The 21,667-nt window shown below is 37.8% G+C and overlaps 1 protein-coding gene across 5 annotated transcripts in view; it reads right to left on the bottom strand.

Annotated features, from left to right (window-relative positions):
- Positions 1–21,667, bottom strand: part of Naaladl2 (N-acetylated alpha-linked acidic dipeptidase like 2) — a 1,327,651-nt gene that overhangs the window by 511,545 nt on the left and 794,439 nt on the right. For all 5 annotated transcript variants that reach the window (XM_060378133.1, XM_060378134.1, XM_060378132.1 and 2 more), the window contains one exon: positions 6,553–6,703. In XM_060378133.1, coding sequence (XP_060234116.1) covers positions 6,553–6,703 — 151 coding nt within the window. The remainder of the gene's footprint in view (positions 1–6,552; positions 6,704–21,667) is intronic.

Genomic DNA, 21,667 nt, shown 5'->3' on the forward strand with positions numbered 1-21,667 from the left:
GCTGACTGATACTTGATTTACTGTATAATAATGAGGTAATGATTTTGTAGTGAAATTATTGCTAGAAATATTTGTGTGTCAGAGGTGAGGTTCTGTCTAAATTTTGGACATCACACCAACATATCTGGATATCTAGTATGGTTTGAATATTAAATCTCCCCAAGGCTGGTGGCTCTGTTTGAGTAGGCAAAAGAATGCTAAGGAGGGGGGAAACCAGGAAGAGTAGCTCACTGGAGATGTCCTTTGAAGTTTCTGGCGCAGAGGCCTGTGCAGAGGTTTGCCCCATGATCCTCCCACCCTATATGAGGGTAATTTCAAGGTGAAATGGCACGGCTTTCCAAAGTCCCACTCTGTTTTCCATTTCACCTTGAAATTACCCTCATATAGGGTTCGATGTTAAACCAAGTCCCCATTTTTTGTCTTTATTTAATTCAAAATTTTTGTTTTTTTGATACCTCAGATGCTTACATATAAGTTATATAAGGGATACAAAATATTATCAGAGAAGTAGCCCTAGGTTTTCCCCTGTTGCACAATTCACATGCCCAATGTGTGTTTGTGTGTGTGTGCAGGAATCCAAGGAGGGTATAGGAAGAAGCTGGAGTCCATGGAGATAGAATTATAGGTGGCTGCACAGCATCAGACGTGGGAAGAAACCAAACTCAAGTCCCTTAGAAGGATACTAGGTGCTTTTAACTGCTGATGCACCTCTCAGTCAAGTTTTTATCCCCCTAAGAGCTCACCATGGATTTCCATGGAAACTTTGATTCTTAAGCAAAATGAATGACTGTATTGGTCTGGTACTCATTCAAGGTAAAGCAGTCCCAGTACAGCAAGGAAGGACACCCTGAGTGACAAACATACTGAGCAGCACACTGATTTCTTAAGACAGTAACCACCCAAACGCCTTCTTTGTAGGCTGCACACGTAGATATTTCAGCAATCAATAAAAAACGTCCTGCATAAGGCCAAGAAAATTTACGTTTGCAAATTATTTTTCAAAGTTTTGTTTTTAAAGTGATGCTTGAATTTAAATAATATGTACCATGAACATTTGATGAAAAGAACTTTCAGAAAATTTTGGGTGCTTAACAACTGTTCTCCTTAAAGTAGCTCTAAGAGTAGAGTTTGATAGTATTTCACACAGCTAGGAAGAACGTCAGAGCATAAGCTACCAGTCAGCGATGCAAAATTGTATGAATACGGACAATTTCAGTGTTTTCCCACCCATGCGACAGCATATTCCATGCGGTGAATATCTAAGAGTTTGCCTCGACAGCTAGGCATCATATTTATATTTCCCGGCACTCTAGTCAGGGAATAGTTCAACATTGTCTCAGGTAATTTAGCACCAACTCAAGTCCGTCTTCAGACATTTGTCCAAGTAACTGGAGCAAGGACACCTGCTGAAGCCCTGTCAAAAGTCACAGCGATCATCTGATTCTTTGACTAGTTCTGGCTGGCAGGGGTGATGCTGAGCAGACAGTAAGTACATAAACAGCACACAGACCCACTGAATTGTAACGTGGGCATATTAAATAAACTGTGTCTCCTGATACACTTCAGTAGAGTAAAACCACCGAAAAGACCTTCCTCTCAGGAATTTAAAACCAAGATAAAAGGGAGAAAATGGCCACATGTGCAGAGAGGCACAGAGACAAAAGCTTCAAAAAGGGCAGAGGCCAGCATGGAGAGTACAGAGATACTCAAGATTGAGTCAAGATGAAAGAAATAGCGTGGATTTCAAGGAACTAGTAGGCAAAAATTTTGATTTATCGTTATTTGAAAGCAACAATAAAATTAAATAAAAACTATGTAACATGCATAAGGCTAATCATTAACATATAGGCATGAGTAGAAAATGGAACTATGGTGATTTAAATTTCAGACAGATTATATATATATATATATATATATATATATATATATATTACTATTACTCAATGAAGAACAAGTTGGTTCCACTTCTTATTTCTCTGGCATGTATGTATTCCATACTTTCTAGTTCCTTTTGTTTGGATCTGCTTAGCTAATAAGTGATATTAGAACAAACACAACTGCAGATAAAACAGACTATGTGATACTTATGTTTAGTTACTATAAATATCAGTTAAAAAGCAATCATAGTATAAGACAAAGCCGTGGCTTATTTCATTCCTATAAAGTTATAAAAAAAATGAAAACTAACTAAAACTTTGATATGCTAAGTTAACTCTTGAAATTTTATAAATCCCATTTTTGGGGTGTTAGCATTGCTTACATTATTATTGTTGTTGTTTATTTCATTTTAATGCAAGGTCCCAAAGTACAGACTGGGTGGGCCTCAGATTCACTATATAGCTAAGGATAAGTGACTTATTTGATCACTTGTCTCAGTCTCCCAAATGATTGCATCACAGGCATGTGCTGCCATGCACAACTCAAAGGAATTGACAAAATAAATTCCACTATTCATTATTTAATATTCTAAATATTTTTTTTCTTCTCAATGCAGTTTATTCAGGAACCTTGAACAATCTTCTGACCCTGGGGAAAGCCAGCCCACAGCTTAAAATAGCCTCTGGGTAGCCAACCCCAGCGTGCCTTGTGGGCAATGCAGATAGGTTTTAAATATTTTGTGAATAACACATCAGAGATATATGTGCTTTCACATTTTTTTAAAGCAACAATCATTAGATTATAGTTTCAGATTAACTTAGCAACAGACCCCACCCTAGGCATCACTCATGTTACAGGAAGAAGTTGTTTACTCAGCAACATGGACTTTGTATTGTTAGCCTGCTGAGAGCAAGAATTGGGCTGCAAACCCAGAAATCCATGCCAGAATCCTGATTGATGTAGAGAGAGCAAATATGAAAGGCCCAGATGCTGAGGGAACAGTAGCACAAGGTCACACAGTTCAGAGCATGGCCCCACTGGTCCAATTTGGACATGGAAGATGAAGTACAATAAAGCAGCTCTAGCTCAGGGCTTCTCAAACTTCAGTTGCTTCAGAATCGCCAGCCCAGTGCGTTTGAATACTGATGGATGGCTCGCTCCTTCAAAGTTCCCATTTAGGTCTGACTTGGAACTCAAGGCTTTCCATTTCCTTACAACTACCTTGTGAGAGGCAAACTGGAACAGCATAATCGTCTTTTTACTGTCCAGAAAATTAAGCTTAGAGCACTCGGCATGCTGGAAGGATCGGAAAGATTGCTTTTGTTAAAGTGATGACCCCAAGACATTCTTCTCTGAATCACATGGGAGCATGCTGTTTAGAAACGATTTCTTCCCTGCTCTGATTCAATAATATTCAGGAACTACTTTTCTGGGCAATGAGGCTCAGTCAGTAGCAACTCTATATGTGGAATCCCTGGGTCTCATTCCAGCACTTCACTGGAAGTGTTTGCAGGGATCCTTCCACAGTCCTGACTCAAAAATACCCACTTGAAGTGATGTAGCATTGCACTAGACACGCCAGCAATGAGTGTGATTTATTTTGCAGGGTGTGCAGGGGCATGCTGCGCATGTGGAGGTCACAGGACAATTTCGGGTCATTCTTTCCTCCACCAAGTGGCTTCTGGGAAATGGAGTTAGAGGACTGAATTTGGGAGTAAGATTTTTATTCTAGAAGCCATGTTACTGGACCCGAGTAAGAACTTTTTGAAGTGATGAAAGTATTCTTAGCCATCATATTACAAAAAAAAAAAAAAAAAAAAAAGCCACTATTGTCATTTTAACTTATTCACATTTTCTGGAAAATACTGAATTGTGCTGTAAGGTATTAGGGAATATCAGACCAAAAGAGAATAGTAGAATAGCAACCATTGATAAAGATAGACAGGTGACACAGAGTGGTCACTGGACAATTCAGTTTAATTTACATGCATTAGGAATAAAACAAACAAACAAACAAAACTTTTAGATTTTTTTGTTTGCTTTATCCTCCTTATTTGGAGTTTACTCTCCTTTAAATTGGAGCAGAGTTCCTAATTATTGATAAATGGTTTTAAATTAGCCCTTCTCATAGTGATTTACCTTGACAGTGTTGAAGAATATCAAATCCAGTACTTGTTTTTTTGTTGTACAAACTGCTATTTGTATTCTTAAAAATCCACCACCTGAAGTCTATTCCTTTTACACCCAAAAGACAAAACACTTACAGAGGATTATTCTAGAAACACAAGTAATTAAACAAACAAAGAACAACCACAACCAAACAATGAATCCTGAAAGTGTAAGACAGATAATAAGCAAATTTAGGGAGATACAACATACTTGTGCTGGAGCTGCAGACAGAAATGACAATAGTCACTATCTTTCCCATTCCTCTCTGCTATATTGAGTTTCATATGGAAAAAAGGAGGCATTCTCTCTACTAATATTTTGCTTACAAAAGAAATTTTCATTTATTATCCTCTTAAATGGCATTGAGAAACATATTTGTTAGGCTGTTCATCTTTAGACCTAACAAGCCAACATATAATAATACTCTCAATCGTTATACAGTGGTTCACCTTGTGACAATATAGGTCACAATTTCTACCACTATTTGAAAATGTATTCTTAGCTAGTGTCATGGCTCACATCAGAAATTAAAAGGTTTAAGAGGCAGAAGCAGAATAATTAGCACAGTATGAGGCTAGCCTAGGCAACAAAAAATGTTCAAGCACAACCTCAATGTAAAGGAATGATAGAAAACTCAAATCATTTGGGAAGCAGCCCTGTCATAATTATAGCAGATGAGAATCATTTAAAGTTTCTCTGCCTTTTGGTTAGGTTGGCTAAGGGTTTGTCTGTCATGTCGATTTTCTCAATGAACCAGCTCTTGGTTTCATTGATTCTTTGAAGTTTTCTCATTGTTTCTAGTATATTGATTTCAGCCCTGAGTTTGATTATTTCCAGCTGTCTATTCCTCTTGGGTGTGTCTGCTTCATTTTTTTTTTTCCTAGTGCTTTCAGGTGTGCCATTGGATTGCTTGTACAAGATGCCTGGAATTTCTTTATGAAGGCACTTAGTGCTATGGACTTTCCTCTTAGCACTGCTTTCATTGTGTCCCATAAATTAGGGGAACTTGTACCTTCATTTTCATTAAATTCTAGGAAGTCTTTAATTTCTTTCTTTATTTCCTCCCAGACCTGGTTGTCACTGAGAGTTATTCAGTTTCCATGTGTGTGTAGGCTTTTTGTTATTTCTGTTACTGTTGAGGTCTAGTTTTGGACCATGGTGGTCTGATATGATACAAGGGATTATTTTCAGTCTTCTTGTATCTGTTAAGGCTTGCTTGTTCCTGACTATATGATCAATTTTGGAGAAGGATCCATGAAGTGCTGAGAAGATATACTCTTTTGTGTTTGGTTGAAAGGTTCTGTAGACATCTATTAGGTCCAATTGATTTAAGACCTCTGTGAGTGTCATTATATATCTGTTTAGCTTCTGTCTCAATGATCTATTCCTTGCTGAGAGTGGGGTATTCAAGTCTCCTACTACTGAGATTCATAGTAAACTTTGGGCAGAGTACAAGAAACCTTATGGGAAAAGAGGGAGGTCGAAATACCTGGAGGTGACAGGAAATCTAAAAGGAGACAAAAAACCTGGGCCCTGGGAATCCTGCAGAGACCAATACTCCAACCAAGGACCTTGCATGGAGAGGACCTAGACTGCCTGTTCAGTTTCCAAGTGAGTTCCCTAGTATGGGGGGGGGGGGGTCAGGGGCTGTCTCTGATATGAACTTTTTGCCAGCTCTTTGCTCACCTCCCCCTAGGGGTACAACCTTGCCAGACCACAGAGGAAGATGATGCAGCCAGCCTTCATGAGACCTGATAGGCTAGGGTCAGATAGAAAGGGAAGCTGTAATCCCCTTTCAGGGAATTAGGGAAAGGGCATAGGGAGAGAAGAAAGAGGGTGGGTAGGAATAAGAGGAGATGGGGCAGGAAGCTATAGTGGGGATACAAAGTGAATAAGTTGTAATAACTAAATAAATTAATCAATTTTAAAAATAAGGGGGCAAAGGTAAAAAAAAAAAAAAAAGGTTAAACATCTTCACCATTGCCATGCATGGTGATCCCAAAGGAAACTAACAACAGAGAAAACTGTCAAATGTCGCAAAACTGGGGACAAGGGGTAGCGTCATGGAACTGAAACCTATCAATCATAGGTTCCTTTTGATAGACATCAAAAGGGAATGAAATCTATACAAAAGGCATTAGGTACAATCTACTAATTAGAAGGTGCTTGACAGGTTGACAAAAGGGATTGCTACAAAACAACAGGTCAAGTGTCAAGAATAGAAAAAAAATTACTTTGAGAATATTATAGAATGGAGAGAATTAAAGAATATGGCGACTAAATGCAGGCTTGATTTCAAGATCTAAGACAGCATATAAACAAATGAACAACAACAAACTAATGGACAAATTGGAGATATTTTGTAAAGTCTATAATCCTTTACTAAAATTATTTGAGCATTATTTAAATTGTTTTGATAATTGTAGTATGTCTACACAGAAACAGGATTAGACAATGCTTAAGATGTATATGGCTTATGTATATGGCTTATAAGAATAAGCTTACCAAGACTTGGGTATCCAGGTGTAGATGGGTCTCCTCCTGGATTTAGTGTCACCATAAAGGACTCAGAGCTTAGATCTGCAGGCTTTGGTATATCACAAGGATCAGTGTAGAGAAGAGCACCTCCAAAGCCGGCTTTTTCCAGTAAGGAAATCTAAAGAGGCAAACAAACAGTTGAAAGCATTGTACACACTAGATGCTCACATGTCACTGCTCCCTATTGGCTGCAAATGGAATGATTCACAAGTCTTTCGACATTAAAAAACATTCACTTTGATGTTTTGTTTTCCATAACTGGAGAGTGAGAAATTGAAGAAGAGACCGAGGGAAATTTGCTTGCTGAGTTTGTCCCACTGACTTGCTCATTTACCTTTCTTAAACAGCTCATTACCACCTGGCCATGGATGGCAATGCCCACAGTGGGCTTGACCCTCCTTTATTGTGTAGCAACTAAGAAAATATCTCATAGAAATGCCCAAAGACCATTCTTATGGAGACAGCTCTTCAATTGAGATTCAAGTAATTCTAGGTTTGGGTCAGGTCAACAAAGTCTTACTATACTAATTACCATCAGCATATACAACAATGTGAATGGTACATGGATGAATTTTCTTGTTTTATTTTTATCGTAAATATAGTATGTGATACTTACCTTTGAAAATATTATACATACATACAATGTATTTAGATCATATCTGCTCAGTTTTTCAGCTCATTCTTGATCCCCTGTCAAGTCCCCTTCCAGCTTCATGTCCTCGTTTTTTTGTTTGTTTGTTTGTTTGGTTGGTTGGTTTTGATTTCATTTTAAATCATCTACCTAGTCCAGTGCTGATGTTTGTTTAGTTTCAGGTCAGCTACTGTAGCACTGGGCAATCATAGCTGCTTTGAGACTACAATGTAACAGTTCTGACATGTTTAGAAGACACCCTTTTAGCCCATTCCTCTGTGACCTATGGCTCTTATAATCCTTCTTTGATATTTCCTGAACCTTAGGAGAAGAGAGTGTGATATGAATGTCCCTTGCTTAATTACAGGTCTTAACTCCTCCCTTCTACCCCCCTCCCAAGTAACATCTTTATATAGTTAATACATGATTTCTTTCTGTGACTAGAGATTTTTACATTTTTTTTTATTGTCCAAGTATTTTCTGTTTACTCCTTTTAGATTAATGCTGTTCTGCCTGTTTTGTCCTTCTCAGGAACAGAAAGCATCCCAGTATGATGATGAGCTTCCTCCAAAGGCTACCCTTTCCTACCAACTTAAAATGGAAAAGCTTTTTGGACAGTAGTTACTACAATGATCCTTCCAAGATCTTCCATGATATTATTCCTTTTTTCATGCTCAGCCCAACCTGGAAGAGAGGGCAGCTAAAGCATTTCCAAATGACCTCATGAGAAGCTTGCTTCTAAACTATTCTTTCTTCTCTAATTCTTCCAGGAAATATTTGAAAGCAGCCCGAGGTTACCCCTCTCAAGGGGTAACCATGCTTGATGGAAAGCTGTATTCTGTTATTTAAAAGTATACAATGTGTAATTATAATGAAGATGATCTTGACATTTTCCTATAATCCACATAATTTTAACTTGCTTAACTGATTTATTTTTGTTACTCACCTTAGAGTGACTCAATCTAATATGAATAACAATAATCATGATTTGTTGCTTCTATTTGTTTTCCAGCAGAGAGTAGAAGTAATTAGAGGGCATTTAAGCAATAAAGCAGAGGAAGATTAACACCCATGTTGCCTGTAGATTGTTACTACTGATCCAGGGACTTGACTAACACTTATATTTTACTTCCCAATTAACATCACACACACTTGTTTACTGAACTGTGCAGTAGGCTAAGGACAGTCACTGTGCCCTTGACTAGACCCTGCTTTGAGGACATGGATCATACTTATTCTCCATACCACAGTTTATGATCCATATCATGGGATACTAGTAGGCAATCAACAGTGTTAGTACATAAAAATTTCTGTGTGAAGAACAGGCTTACCATAGCACTTATTATTAAATAAAATGGAGGCCAGAGAAAACACTTTGGATAATCTTTCTTAGTTTGCATCTATACTAAAAAAATAATAAGCCATGTATATAAAAATAAACACATACACACACACTCACTCACTCACTCACTCACTCACTCACATGCAAGTGTCTTAGTTTGATTTTTAGTTGCCAGGGTACATAGCATGGCCAAAAGTAGCTTAAGGAAGAAAAGGGTTATTTTGACTTCCACAGTCCGTCATGCAGGGACACCAAGGCAACAAAGAAAGGCAGGAGCTTGAATCCATAAACATGAAGAAACCCAGCTTACTAACTTGCTTTCCAATGTACATTTAGCTACTCCTCCTATATAATTTATGGCCATCAGTCCATAAGTGGCACCTTCAGTATTGCCTGTACCTTTCCAAGTCAATCAATAATAAGGAAAATGCTTACAAATATGACATGCTCAAAAGCTAAGCTTATGAAAGCATTTCTGCAACTAAGGGTCTCTTCCAGGTGTGTGAAGGGAACAACCAACATTAGCCAACACACAAAGAAAATAACTCATGAAAGTACAAAGCACTGACAGAAAATATAAGTTTAGCATCTTAATGACACTTTGTAGAAATGTTTTATACTTTATAGTTTTATATTTAATTAACAATGGTTTGTAGTTTTTAATTAGAATGTAGTTGACACTGAGAAGTCAGAATGAAACAAATTGCCTTCTGCAGCAATCCACTCAGACCAAACAGACCCCTGTCTTTCACCTTCTGAGCTAGCACAGAGAGAAGGAAGAAGCTAAATGAATGGAGAAAGATTGAAAGAGAAAGAGCAAAACATATCTGATTAAGAAGTTTATAGTTAAAATTGACTATCTCAAATTCTCAGCACTGAAATTCTCCATGATTGCTTCTGAAGCCTTACCACCTAAGATAACTATTATTCAAAGTAATAATGAAGGAGATGTCTTTGAATATTGTTTTTTTATGTTATAGGAGAACATAATTGGAAACATAAACCTCTCTGACAAAAACTATTATTTGTGTAAATATCTATTCTTAATATAATTTTATTTAATACAATTTATCACTCTGTATCCCAGCTGTAGCCCCCACCCTCATTCTCTCCCAATCACTCCTTCCCTCCATTCCTCCGTCATCTCCTCTCATGCTCTTTCTCAGTCCAATGATAGGGGAAGTACTCCTCCCCTTCCATCTGACCCTAGCCTATCTAGTCTCATCAGGACTGTCTTTCATAGTCTTTCTCTGTGGCCTGGTAAGGCTGCCCCCACCCCTTATAAAGAGATGATCAAAGAGCCAGCCACTGAGTTCATATCAGAGGTAGCCCCTGTTGCCCTTAGTATGGAGCCCATTTGGAGAATGAAATGCCATGGGCTGTATCTGTGCAGGGGTTCTAGATGATCTCCATTAATTGTCCTTGGTTGTAGTATCAGTCTCAGAAAAGACCCCTGGGCCTAGATTTTTTGGTTCTGTTGTTCTCCTTGTGGAGCTTCAGACTCATTCAGGTCTTTTTATCTCTCCCTTCTTTCATAAGATTCCCTGCACTCTGCCAAAAGTTTAGCTATGAGTCTCAGCATCCACTTTAATTTTAGAATGTGTTTTCATAGCTGTAGAACATTTTTGTTTTATGAGTGTGATATCTATTTGTTGTCTGTTTGGCTACATCTTTGATTAATGAAAAATTAAATGGCTTGGTTCACCAGTGAAAGATTTTTCTTAATTAAATCATTGGAAATGGTAGAATTTTGTAGGATGGCCATTTTTAGTATGTTAACCCTACTGATCTATGAGCATGGAAGATCTTCCTATCTTCTGATAACTTCTTCAATTTCTTTCTTCAGAAACTTGACGTTTTTGTACAAGTCTTTAACTTGCTTGGTTAGAGTTACACTAAGATACTTCATGTTTGTTTGTTTGTTTTTGTGTGTGTGGCTATTGTGAAGGATGTGGTTTCTGTAATTTCTTTCTCAGCTGATTTGTCTTTTGAATACAGGAGGGAAACTGATTTTTTTCAGCTAATTTTATATCTAGTCACATTGCTGAAGGTGTTTGTCAGCTATAGGAGTTCCTTGGTAGAATATTTAAGATGATTTATGTATACTATCCTATCTATGAATAGTGATATTTTGACTTTTTCTCAAATTTGTATCCCCTTGATCTCCTTTAGTTTTCTTACTATTCTAGCTAGGACTTCAAGTGCTATGTTGAAGAGATAAAGATGGCACCTTGTTTTGTCCTTGATTTCAGTGGGATTGATTTACCTTTCTCTCTGTTTAGTTTGATGTTGTCTATAGGCTTGCCGTACACGCCTTCACCATGTTTGTTCTGTGCCTTGTATCCTTGACCCCTCCAAGCCTCTTAAAATGGATAAGTATTAGATTTAGTCAAGTGCATTTTTGGCATCTGAGGAGATGATTGATCATGTGTTTTTTTTCCCCTTTCTTTCTGTTTATTTGGTGGATTACACAGATGGATTTCTGTATATTAAACCACCCCTGTATGCCTAGATTGAAGCCTACTTGGTCATAGTGGATGATATCTCTAAAATGTTCTTGGATTTGGTTGTGAATCTTTTATTTACTATTTTGGCATCAATGTTCATCAGAAAAATTAGTCTGAACTTCTCTTTCTTTGTTGGGTCTTTGTTTGGTTTAGGCCATAAGTGACTATGGCCTCACAGAATGAGTTTGGTAATGTTCCTTCTGTTTCTTTTTTGTGGAATAGTTTGAAGGGTATCGGTATTGGCTCTTCTTTGAAGGTCTAGTCGAATTCTATGATGAGACCGTCTTGCCCTAGGATTTGTTTGGATGGGAGTTTTTTGATGATTGCTTCTACTTACTTAGGGGATATAGGACTACTTAATTTGTATACCTGATCTCGATTCAATTTTGGTAAGTGGAATCTATCAAGAAAATTATTCATTTCATTTATATTTTCAACAATTAATAAATGGGACCTCATGAAATCGAAAAGTTTCTGTGAAGCAAAGGACACAGTTAATAGAACAAAATGAGAGCCTACAGTCTGGGAAAAGATCTTTACCAACTCTACAGCCAACAGAGGGCTAATATCCAAAACATATAAAGAACTCAAGAAGAAAAAAAAAAAAAAAACACCAACAAACCAAATAATCCAATTTAAAAATTGGATACAGAGCTAAGCAAACATTCTAACACAGGGATATTGAATGGTGAAGAAACATTTAAGGAAATACTCAGTGTCCTTAGCCATCGGGGAAATACAAATCAAAACAACTCTGAGATTCTATTTTGCTCCCACACCCATCAGAATAGTAAAGATCAAAAACTCAAGTGATAGCACATGCTGGCAAAGTTGTTAACAAAAGGAACACTCCTCCAGTGCTGATGGGAGTGCAAACTTCTACAACCACTTTGGAAATCAATCTTGTGCTTCCTCAGAAAATTGAGAATAACACTACCTCAAGACCCAGCTATACTACTCCTGGGAATATACTCAAAAGAAACTCCATCATACAGCAAGGACATTGGCTCAACTTTTGCATAGCAGCTTTATTCATAATAGCCAGAATCTGGAAACAATCTTGATGTCCCTCAACCAAAGAATGGATAAAGAAATTGTGGCCCATTTACACAATGGAATACTACTCAGCTATTAAAAACAAGAAAAATCATGAAATATCAAGCAAATGGATAGAACTAGAAAAGATCATCCTCAGTAATGTATCCCAGAGGCAGAAAAACACATGGTTTACACTCACTTATAAGTCGATATTAGCCATATGATACATAAGCTTACTAAAATCCACAGACCTAAAGAAGGTAAATAACAATGGGAACCCTAAAGAGGATGCTTAAATCATTCAGAAGGGCAAATAGAATAGGCACCAGAAGTGACTGAAGAGAGGGAACAGGATGGGGAGCCTAACATAGATGTCCTCTGAAGGACTCCACCCATCAGGGGTTTGAAGCAGATACTGAGACTCTTTGCCAAACTTTGTGCTGAAGCCAGGAAATTTTATATAAGAGTAAGGGGACAGAAGGACTCACAGGGGACAGGAGTTCTACAAGGAAACCAACAAAGCCAACAAACCTGGGCTCCAGAGTCCTGTAGAGACTGATGCACCAACCAAGTACCATGCAAGGAGAGGACCTAGACCCTCTGCTCAGATATAGCCCCTAGGCAGCTCAGTCTCCGTGTGGGTTCCCTAGCAATGGGAGCAGAGGCTGTCTCTGACATGGTCTCTGTTACCTGCTTTTTGTCCACTTCCCCTGGGCAGCAAGGCCTTGCCAGGCCACAGAGAAAGAGGGTACAGACAGTCCTGATGAGACCTGATAGGCTGGGGGTTAAGTGGTAAGGAAAGAGTTCTCCACTTTTCTGAGGACTAGGGGAGAGGAGCAGCAGGGAAGAGAGAGGAAGTTTGGGACCAGGAAGAGATGAGAGAGGGGGTTACAATCAGGATACAAATGAATAAATTATAAAAAATAAAAAGAAATTACAAATAAAATAAAATAAAACAAGTCATCTGAATTGGAAAGGTCCAGTTGTAATCCAGATATTTGAAGTGGGAAAATTTACCTTTAATATGGGCCACATCTTCTGAAATAGAAGAAAAAAGCTTTCCATCTTTGTCTGCTTGCTCTACTTCTCCCTGGCAAGTTCATTCCTTCACTGGCATTAGAGCCTACTTCTTTGAGATTCCAACAAATACTTAAGACCAGCTGAGGCATCCAGCATCTTGAACACAACTACTTGATTCTTGGACCTTCCATTGGTAGACAGACATTGTTGGACTAGCTAGATCACAGCCTGTAAGCCATTCTAATAAATTCATATAACACATGTATATGTAAATTTGTATGCAAATAGGTCTGTGTATTTTGTAATTTCTGTTCTAGAAGATCCTAACTAATCAATGAGTTTTAATAAGCTATGTTTCCTAAATGTAAACCAATAAATTACAATTTCAAAAAAATTTTTTAAACTACTGGTCAGGAATGTAATTTCCAAAATTAATGCAACTTCTCTGATTAAAAATACTCTTAAGGTGTACAGATTTTAGTATGCTTATCCTATCTTATTGGTCTAGTACCCACTTTTAAGTGAGCATATACCCTACAGAAGATAAACAAGAAAGAGGACCTGGGTTAAGATGATAATCATCACTTAGAAAAACAAATGGGATAGACATTGGAAGTAGGAGAAAACAAGTAAAAGGACAGGAGCCTACCACAGGGGGTCTCTGAAAGACTCTACCTACCAGTATATCAAAGCAGATACTGAGACTCGTAACCAAACATTTAGCAGAGTGCAGGGAATCGGAATCATATGAAAGAAGGGGGAGTTAGTATGACCTGGAGAGGACAGGAGCTCCACAAGGACCAAATATATCTGGACACAGAGGTCTTTTGTGAGACTGTTTCTCCAACCAAGGACCATCTATAGATATAACCTAGAACCCTGCTCAGATGTAGCCCATGGAAGTGCAGTATCCAAGTGGGTACCCTAGTAAAGGGATCAGGGACTATTTCTGACATGAACTCAATGGTTGGCTCTTTGATCTCCCCTCCTTCCCCAGGGAGGAACAGCCTGGCTAGGCCACAGAGGAGGACTTTGCAGCCAGTCCTGAAGATACATGATAAGCTAGGGTTAGATGAAAGGGGAGGAGGACCTTCTCTATCAGTGGATTTGGAAAGGGGCAGGGAGGAGATGAAGGAGGGAGGGTGGGATTGGGAAGGAATGAGGGAAGGGGCTACAGCTGGGATGCAAAGTAAATAACCTGTGATTAATATAAAAAAATAAAAATTATAAAAATGCTCTTAAATAGTTTTATGATTAATTTTCTTAGAATAAAACATATTGGTATTTAATTTTAGGTTAATCTCCCATTAGAGACAAGATACAAGGAATATTAAAATAATATCAATATAATGTATTAAGATACTTGCGAGCATCCAAATGCATCCTTATCCTTTCTTCTCCTTCCAATATTGGATATTATACTGTGACATAGTATTTTCTTCAAAACTTACTCATATTTTCATACTCTAAATGTTGGGGCTTATTGCTTCACATAAGACTGACTATTCATTACATAATCATACAGGCTTAAATGAACTCTGTTTTAAAGCAGCTACCAACCTTATATTTATCCTGGGAATATTTCTACTGTAAATGCTTCTGCCAGTAGTTTATTTCCAGAAGAGGAGATAATGCTGTGTGCATTTATTGACTGTGTTTACTCAAAATGTCCATACTACTAAATAATAACTTTCTCAAAATTAACATGTGTGTGTGTGTGAAATTATGCTTTCCATGAAAATAGGAATAACAAAAACAAATTCCTTTTTCATAATTTCACAATTTTATTTAACAGGAAGATCCTGTTTTTTCTAATTTACTGGTAAACACTCAACCTGTGAGAAGTCTTTGTGCATGCAAAAGAGACAATGCGAGTCGCCTGCTTGAAACTTCTTGCCTCTCATTATGGCTGATGTTCCTGACCTCACAGCTAGACAGTCACTAAGAAATTCCTTAGCTTTCCTGAGACATGTTCAATTTGATATACCAGGTGTCCTAGTTTCTTTACATATTGTTTTGATTAAATATCCTAATAAAGGATAATTAGGGAGGAGGCCTTATTTTGGGTCAGAATTTCAAGGCTGCAGTCCATCAGGGGTAGGAAGTAAAACGGTGCGACATCTGGTCACATGACATCCAGAATCAAGAAGCAGCAGAGAAGAATGTATGTATTCAGCTCATCTTCTCCTTGTAATATAGTAGAGATCAAAGCCCAGGAAATGGTTCTACCCACAGTGAGCTGTATCTGAATATTTCATCGGCATGCTCAGGGACCTGCCTGCAGGGTAATTTTATCTTATCAACTTTACACTTGAGAGTAACCAACCACCAGCATGATTTAACTTTGTTAAAACTACATCATATCTTCATTTCTGCACTGCTGCCACAGAAACTTACATTTCAAAGTATGTGCAGTGTCACCAAAAATCAAGTACTATTTTGTTTGTCTTTCTAACTATTAAAATGTGTTTTTTTTTAACTTTATCAATAACAAATACTGACCAACTTGAAAATTCTGACAGCTTCAAATTATTTACTTAATATGTGGTGGTGTAAGCAGCCAAAAAAAAAAAAAAAAGATTTTTTAGTGTTGCTGACCAGTTGAATATTTTAGTTTACTTATCATCTAATAAATGATTGAATGAATAAATGTTTCATATGTATCTATAGTATACATACTAAAATTATCCTGCAGAAATGTTATTTTGTTCTACTATTCACACACTAGGACTAAGAAGTTCATGCACTTATTTTGTTGTGGAATTTACAGCTACTGTTATAATGTGACTATAATCATTGTAGGATTGTTTTTAAAATTTAGGAATCAAAAATTTAATTAAATGAGTTACTTATTCTTTAAAACACAACTTAAAATAATTTTACTTTGTTACTTTTATTTCTGTTACTGAAGAATAGAGAGAGAATAGTGATGATTCTTCTAGAAAGCTTTGATTGTGTGATTTTTGTCTTGCTGATAAGGTCTTATACATGATATACTAGGCCATTTCAAGATTGCTGATCCCATATATCATATCATGAAACACACTTACACATAAATGTCTGTCCTAGTGTGTGATCAGATATTAGGTGGAAATTGCAAAGACCATACAAGACTTTCAGTTTCCCAAAAGTTATATTTTTGAGATTAGTATTTGATACCTGAGAGTGATCTCTCAAAAGTCTCCAGTCACTGCTCTGAACAAGTAGAATCTGGACACTGAATGGGTACTTACTTTTAGAAACCCAGGAAATATTCAGATAAATGAGTTCAAATCCATCCATGCAAAGAAAAGTATCTTTCGTTGTTTTGCACACACACACACATATATATACATACATATATATATGTATGTATGTATGTGTGTGTGTATGCATCATAACCAGCTTCTTCAGTACCCAGTGAAAAAATATCTGTTGAATTCAGCAGCTGAGTTCTAATCAACTCAGGCATCCTCCTGAATTGTTAACTAACCCTTTGGGACTGATACATACTATCATTGCTCTTTTCATTTTCCTTGCACAAAATTCAGGGCACTTCCAGAATGCTACAGTCATTTCAAGCATCAACGGGAAATGGTTCTGTTTTCAATCCTCCAACACCTTCAAAGCATTGGTACAGCCTTAACAATTACATTGGGCATGTGTTACTAAAGATTTTTGAGGTCTTATATGGAAAACTTGAGCATATAACAGAAAAACTGTAGTTTAACAGATAGACTCACTGTTAGTTGCAGAGTAGGGTTCCCTCAAAACCCACACATTGAACTCCACACCCTCAGGACACATTAAAATCAACCACTTAAACCAGGGGAATGATAATGACACAGGTCAAATGAGTAGAGCCTAATTCCAAAGGCTTAGCTTCCTGATAAGGTAGAAGAAGTGGGAGAGATTAAGTAGTCAGCAAAGTGTTTGTCACATAAGTCTTAGGACCTGAGTTTGACCCACACAACACAACTAAAGATGCTGGGCACAGTGGCATATGCTTCTAATCCATTTCTAGGAAAGCAAATACAGTTTGATTCCTGAGGCTCGCTGGCCAGCCACTTTAGTTTACTTGGAATGCCCTAGGTCATGTACAAACCTTCTTCCTAGTTCATAAGGGAAGAACCCCAGGAATAACATGTTATTGTCAGCTTGCCTCCACAGGTACACGCACCCGCCACACTTCTGTATGGCTTCCACCAGCTCCTGCCTCCAGGTTTCTTCCTTGACTTCCTGCCCTGACTGCCATGGGTGAAGCAAGGCTACAAGCTGCAGTACCACCCCCAACCAATCACAACCAACGAAACAACAACCAAGATGACGTTTTCCTTTCAGTGGTACACTCACCACTTTATACAAGCATTGGCTCAAGGGTAAATTTGTAAATCAGCAGATGGCTGCTCCTGCAGCAACACATTTTCTAATAAGACACTTTTGTCAGTGCTGTGGGGATCGCATACCTGTCTGTGTAGATTGTTAACATAAACAAGCTAGACTTTATAAGTGTTCTGTTGTGAGGATTGTTAAATATTAAAAGTACTCTAATATAGTTTTAAATTCCTGATTATAATAGCATAAACATAATTATTATAAAATACACACCAAGCATGCCTGTAATAACAGTAATCAGAGGTGGAGACAAGAGCACACCTTTACCAACATAGTAAAAAACTCAGTTTGCTTTCATGAGACCCCATCTCAAGACTAAATTATGGGTGCGGTGGAACATGCCTTTAATGACAGCACTAAGGAGGCAGAGTCAAGAGGATCTCTGTAAGTTTGAGTTCAGCCTACTCTACATAGTGAGTACTAGGCCAGCCAGGGCTACATACTGTGATCCTGCCTCCAAAAATAACAGTGAATAATAAAGTAAAATAAAATACTATAAGTCTTACATTTCAAAATAAATGTTCATAGATGTAAATTAAATAGTTCCTCATAGGTAAAAAGCTAATATATATATATATTACATGCAACTACTTTGTAAGAAGCTATTTCTAACTCAAAACTGCACAGGTCACATTTTATAAATTCCTGTGATAGTTATTCCCACAGGCAGGCATGCATTTGGCCTTTACTTGTGTATTGTGTTGAAAAGATGACACTAAACAGGTCTGTAGAGCCTTACATGCTTTGTTATGCTTCAGAAATAAACTTGCTTTTTTGTTATCTAGAAAAGGACTATTAGGGTAAGACAATTTACTGCAATCAGACAAAGTGTACCCAAGGAGGATCGCTTCATTCTTCTTTGAAATCACTCTACACCTTAACTTGTGATTTCAAATTGCTTTACATGCTGCATACAGCGTTATTTCAATAACTCCAGTGACATTAATAAGAAGTGACTGCTGTTCTTGTAAAGAAGGTGTCATGGAGTCATCGGAAACTGAGTTTTACTAAAAATGTCTGAAACAAAGGTTTTCAAGCTGTATAATTAAAAAAAATTAAGAAAAAGCATGGGAAGGGGAAGAGAATAATGTCAGGGAGAAAGGGAAGAGGTCAAGGAGGTATCCCTAGGTATTTGTGTCTCTTATTCCATGTTAAAAGGTTAACTCATTGTAGCTTCAAATTAATGTGGAGCACTCTTATCTTAGAAATGAAGCAAGCATGACATAAAGATCACCAGGTCAAAACCACTCTGTTATTAGTAGATTACAGACAGGAGAAATTTTTCTTAAATTTTACTCTTTTTGCCTTTCCCTTCCCACATCCACATTGCTACTAGATCTTGAGAAGTTAGTAATATAATCTCGAATTTCATTATTAAAATAACATGTTTTGACAACTTTTGCAACGTCTGTGGTGTGAAAATTCTAAAAAAAAAATAAGTTACTTTTCAGCCATCATTGTAAAGTGCCCAGTAAAGTAATAAAGCTTAAGGGCACGTGCCTGTCACAATTTGCTGGTGTGATTTTATCCCTCAGAACCAATACTGAGGGAGAACACGCAAAATAATAGCTGCATGTGCATTTCTTCCACCTCCAGACATGGTACAGTTTCCAAACAATGCAAAGCATGTTAAAAGAAACAGAAAGTAGTATTAATCCTATGCACAGAGAGACTGTCTTTAAGAGAAGTGCCTGACTTAGTTACAAGCATTTTTAGTATATGAGGAGACAGGAAGTAAGACACTGGAGTCAGTGTAGTAGACTGGTGTTTATTTGAAGTTATATAATTTTCAGGGTCAGTAAAGAAAATAATGGAAAGTTTACAGGGCTCTTCATTACTAAATGATCATTTACATTTAGCTCTTCAAATTATATTTTAACAATATTTTTAAATAAATGTGTACTTTGACTAAATCCATGAGGAATGGGGAGAAATACAGGGGTTGTAATTAAAATGAAATGTCTCCTTTCTTCTTCATCTACGTTCCTACTTCATTCTAATGGGCTGCTTCCATTTCCCAGTTCCTTTGTAAGATCACGTCCATCCTGCTATCTCTCCTTTTTTTTTTTTTTTTTTTTTTTGTCCTGGAAATTGTTCAGTTTTACTTTTCCTGTTTTACTTTTATTGGTTTCAGGTCCATATTAAGATAGAATTCTATGTAGAGATCACTCTGTTTAATGTTACGATACACAGAAATAATGAGAAAAAAAATGCTACAGTCACAACCTCAATAGTGTTTTCTAAAGAAAATTTGAACCAACAATAAATAGCTCAGAACAGAAAACCAACAGGATCTGAGATCAACAATTATTAAATGGGATCTCATAAAACTGAAAAACCTCTGTAAGTCAAATGACACCATTAATAGAACAAAATGGCAGCCAACAGATCTGTGAAAAATCTTCACCAACCCTAGATCATACAGAGGGTTAGTATATAAAATATATAAAGAACATAAGAAATGAAATATCAACAAATCAAAGAATCCAATTAAAAAATAGGATACAGAGCTAAAGCAAAATTTCCAAACAAAGGAATCTCAAATGGTTAAGAAGCACTTAAAGAAATGCTCATTTTCCTTAGTGATCAAAGAAATGCAAATCAAAATGACTTTAAGATTCCATCTTACACCAGTCAGACTGTCTAAGACAAAAACTCAAGTGACAACACATGTTGGAGAGGATGTAGAGAAAGGGGAACACTCCTCCATTGCTGTTGGGAGTGCAAACTTTTACAGCATCTCTGGAGGCCAATCTGGCGCTTTCTCAGAAAATTGCGAATAGTTCTACCTGAAGATCCAGATATACCACTCCTGGGCATATCCTCAAAAGATATTCCACATACACAAGGACATCTGCTCAACTATGTTCGTAGCAGCTTTTTTTGTAATAGCCAGCAACTAGAAACAACCTAGAAGTCCCTCAACTGAAGAATGGATAAAGAACTTGCGATACATTTAAACAATGAAATACTACTCACTATTAAAAATAAGGAAATCATGAAATGTGTAGCAAATGGGTGGAACTAGAAGAGATCATCCTGAGTGAGGTAACCCAGACTCAAAAGGCATACATGGTATGTATTCACTTATAAGGAGTTATTAGACCTATAGCACAGGATAACTATACTACAATCCACAGAGCAAAGAAAGCTAAGTAACAAGGAAGGCCTAAGGAAGAGTGCTGAAATGTCATTCAGAGGAGAAATAGAATAGACACCAGAGGTGGATGAAGAGAGGGAACTGGACAGGAGATGGAATGGGGAGGAAAACAAGGGTGGGGATCAGATGCGGGGAGAACAGGGCGGGAGGAGAGAGGGCTGGGAAGAAGGGAAACTGAAGGTGTCATCTCTTTGTTAAGCTGGAGGCTTACAACAAGGTAGGCTCTTGAGAGGGTATGGGTATGATTCTAGCTGAGACTCCCAACATGAGGAGGCCATGAAGACCGAAGTGACAACCTCCTAGACAGGCAGGACTAATGGAGGGACAGGAACTACCCATCAACAAAACCTTTGGCATAAAATTTACCCTGCCTAAAAGAGGTACAGGAATAAAGGGAAACAGAGATTGAAGGAATGTCCAAACAATGATTGGCCCAACCTGAGAGCCACTCCATAGAAGAGAGCCAGCCCCTGACACTATTAATGATGCTCTCCTGTGCTTGCAGACAGGAACCTAAATTGACTGTCATCTGGGAGGCTCCAGACAGCAGGGCATAGAGACAGATGCTGGGAGTTGCAGCCATGAAAGGGGTGAAGTTCATGTGTCCTGTGGAAGTGTTAGGGGAAAGATGGAAGGATCTGGAAGGTTCAGGAACCCCATAAGAAGAACAAGAGAGACAAGTAACCCAGACCCATGTGTGTTTACAGAGACTGAGGCATCAACTAAGAAAGCATGCATGGTCTGGACCGAGGCCCCCTGCACATATGTGGTCAGAGATGGGTTTGGTCTTCATGTTAGTCACTTGGTGAGTGAGTGTGTGTGTGTGTGTGTGTGTGTGTGAGAGAGAGAGAGAGAGAGAGAGAGAGAGAGAGAGAGAGAGAGAGAGAGAAATTGTGTTGGGGGAGTGTTATTGGCAGGGCTGCCTTGCCTGGCCTCAGGGGATGAAGATATGTTCAGTCCTGGAGGATGAAGATATGCTCAGTCCTGATGTGACTTGATGTGTTGGGGAG

Source organism: Meriones unguiculatus, chromosome 2 (assembly GCF_030254825.1).
Source record: "Meriones unguiculatus strain TT.TT164.6M chromosome 2, Bangor_MerUng_6.1, whole genome shotgun sequence".
NCBI classification, from domain to species: Eukaryota; Metazoa; Chordata; class Mammalia; order Rodentia; family Muridae; genus Meriones; species Meriones unguiculatus.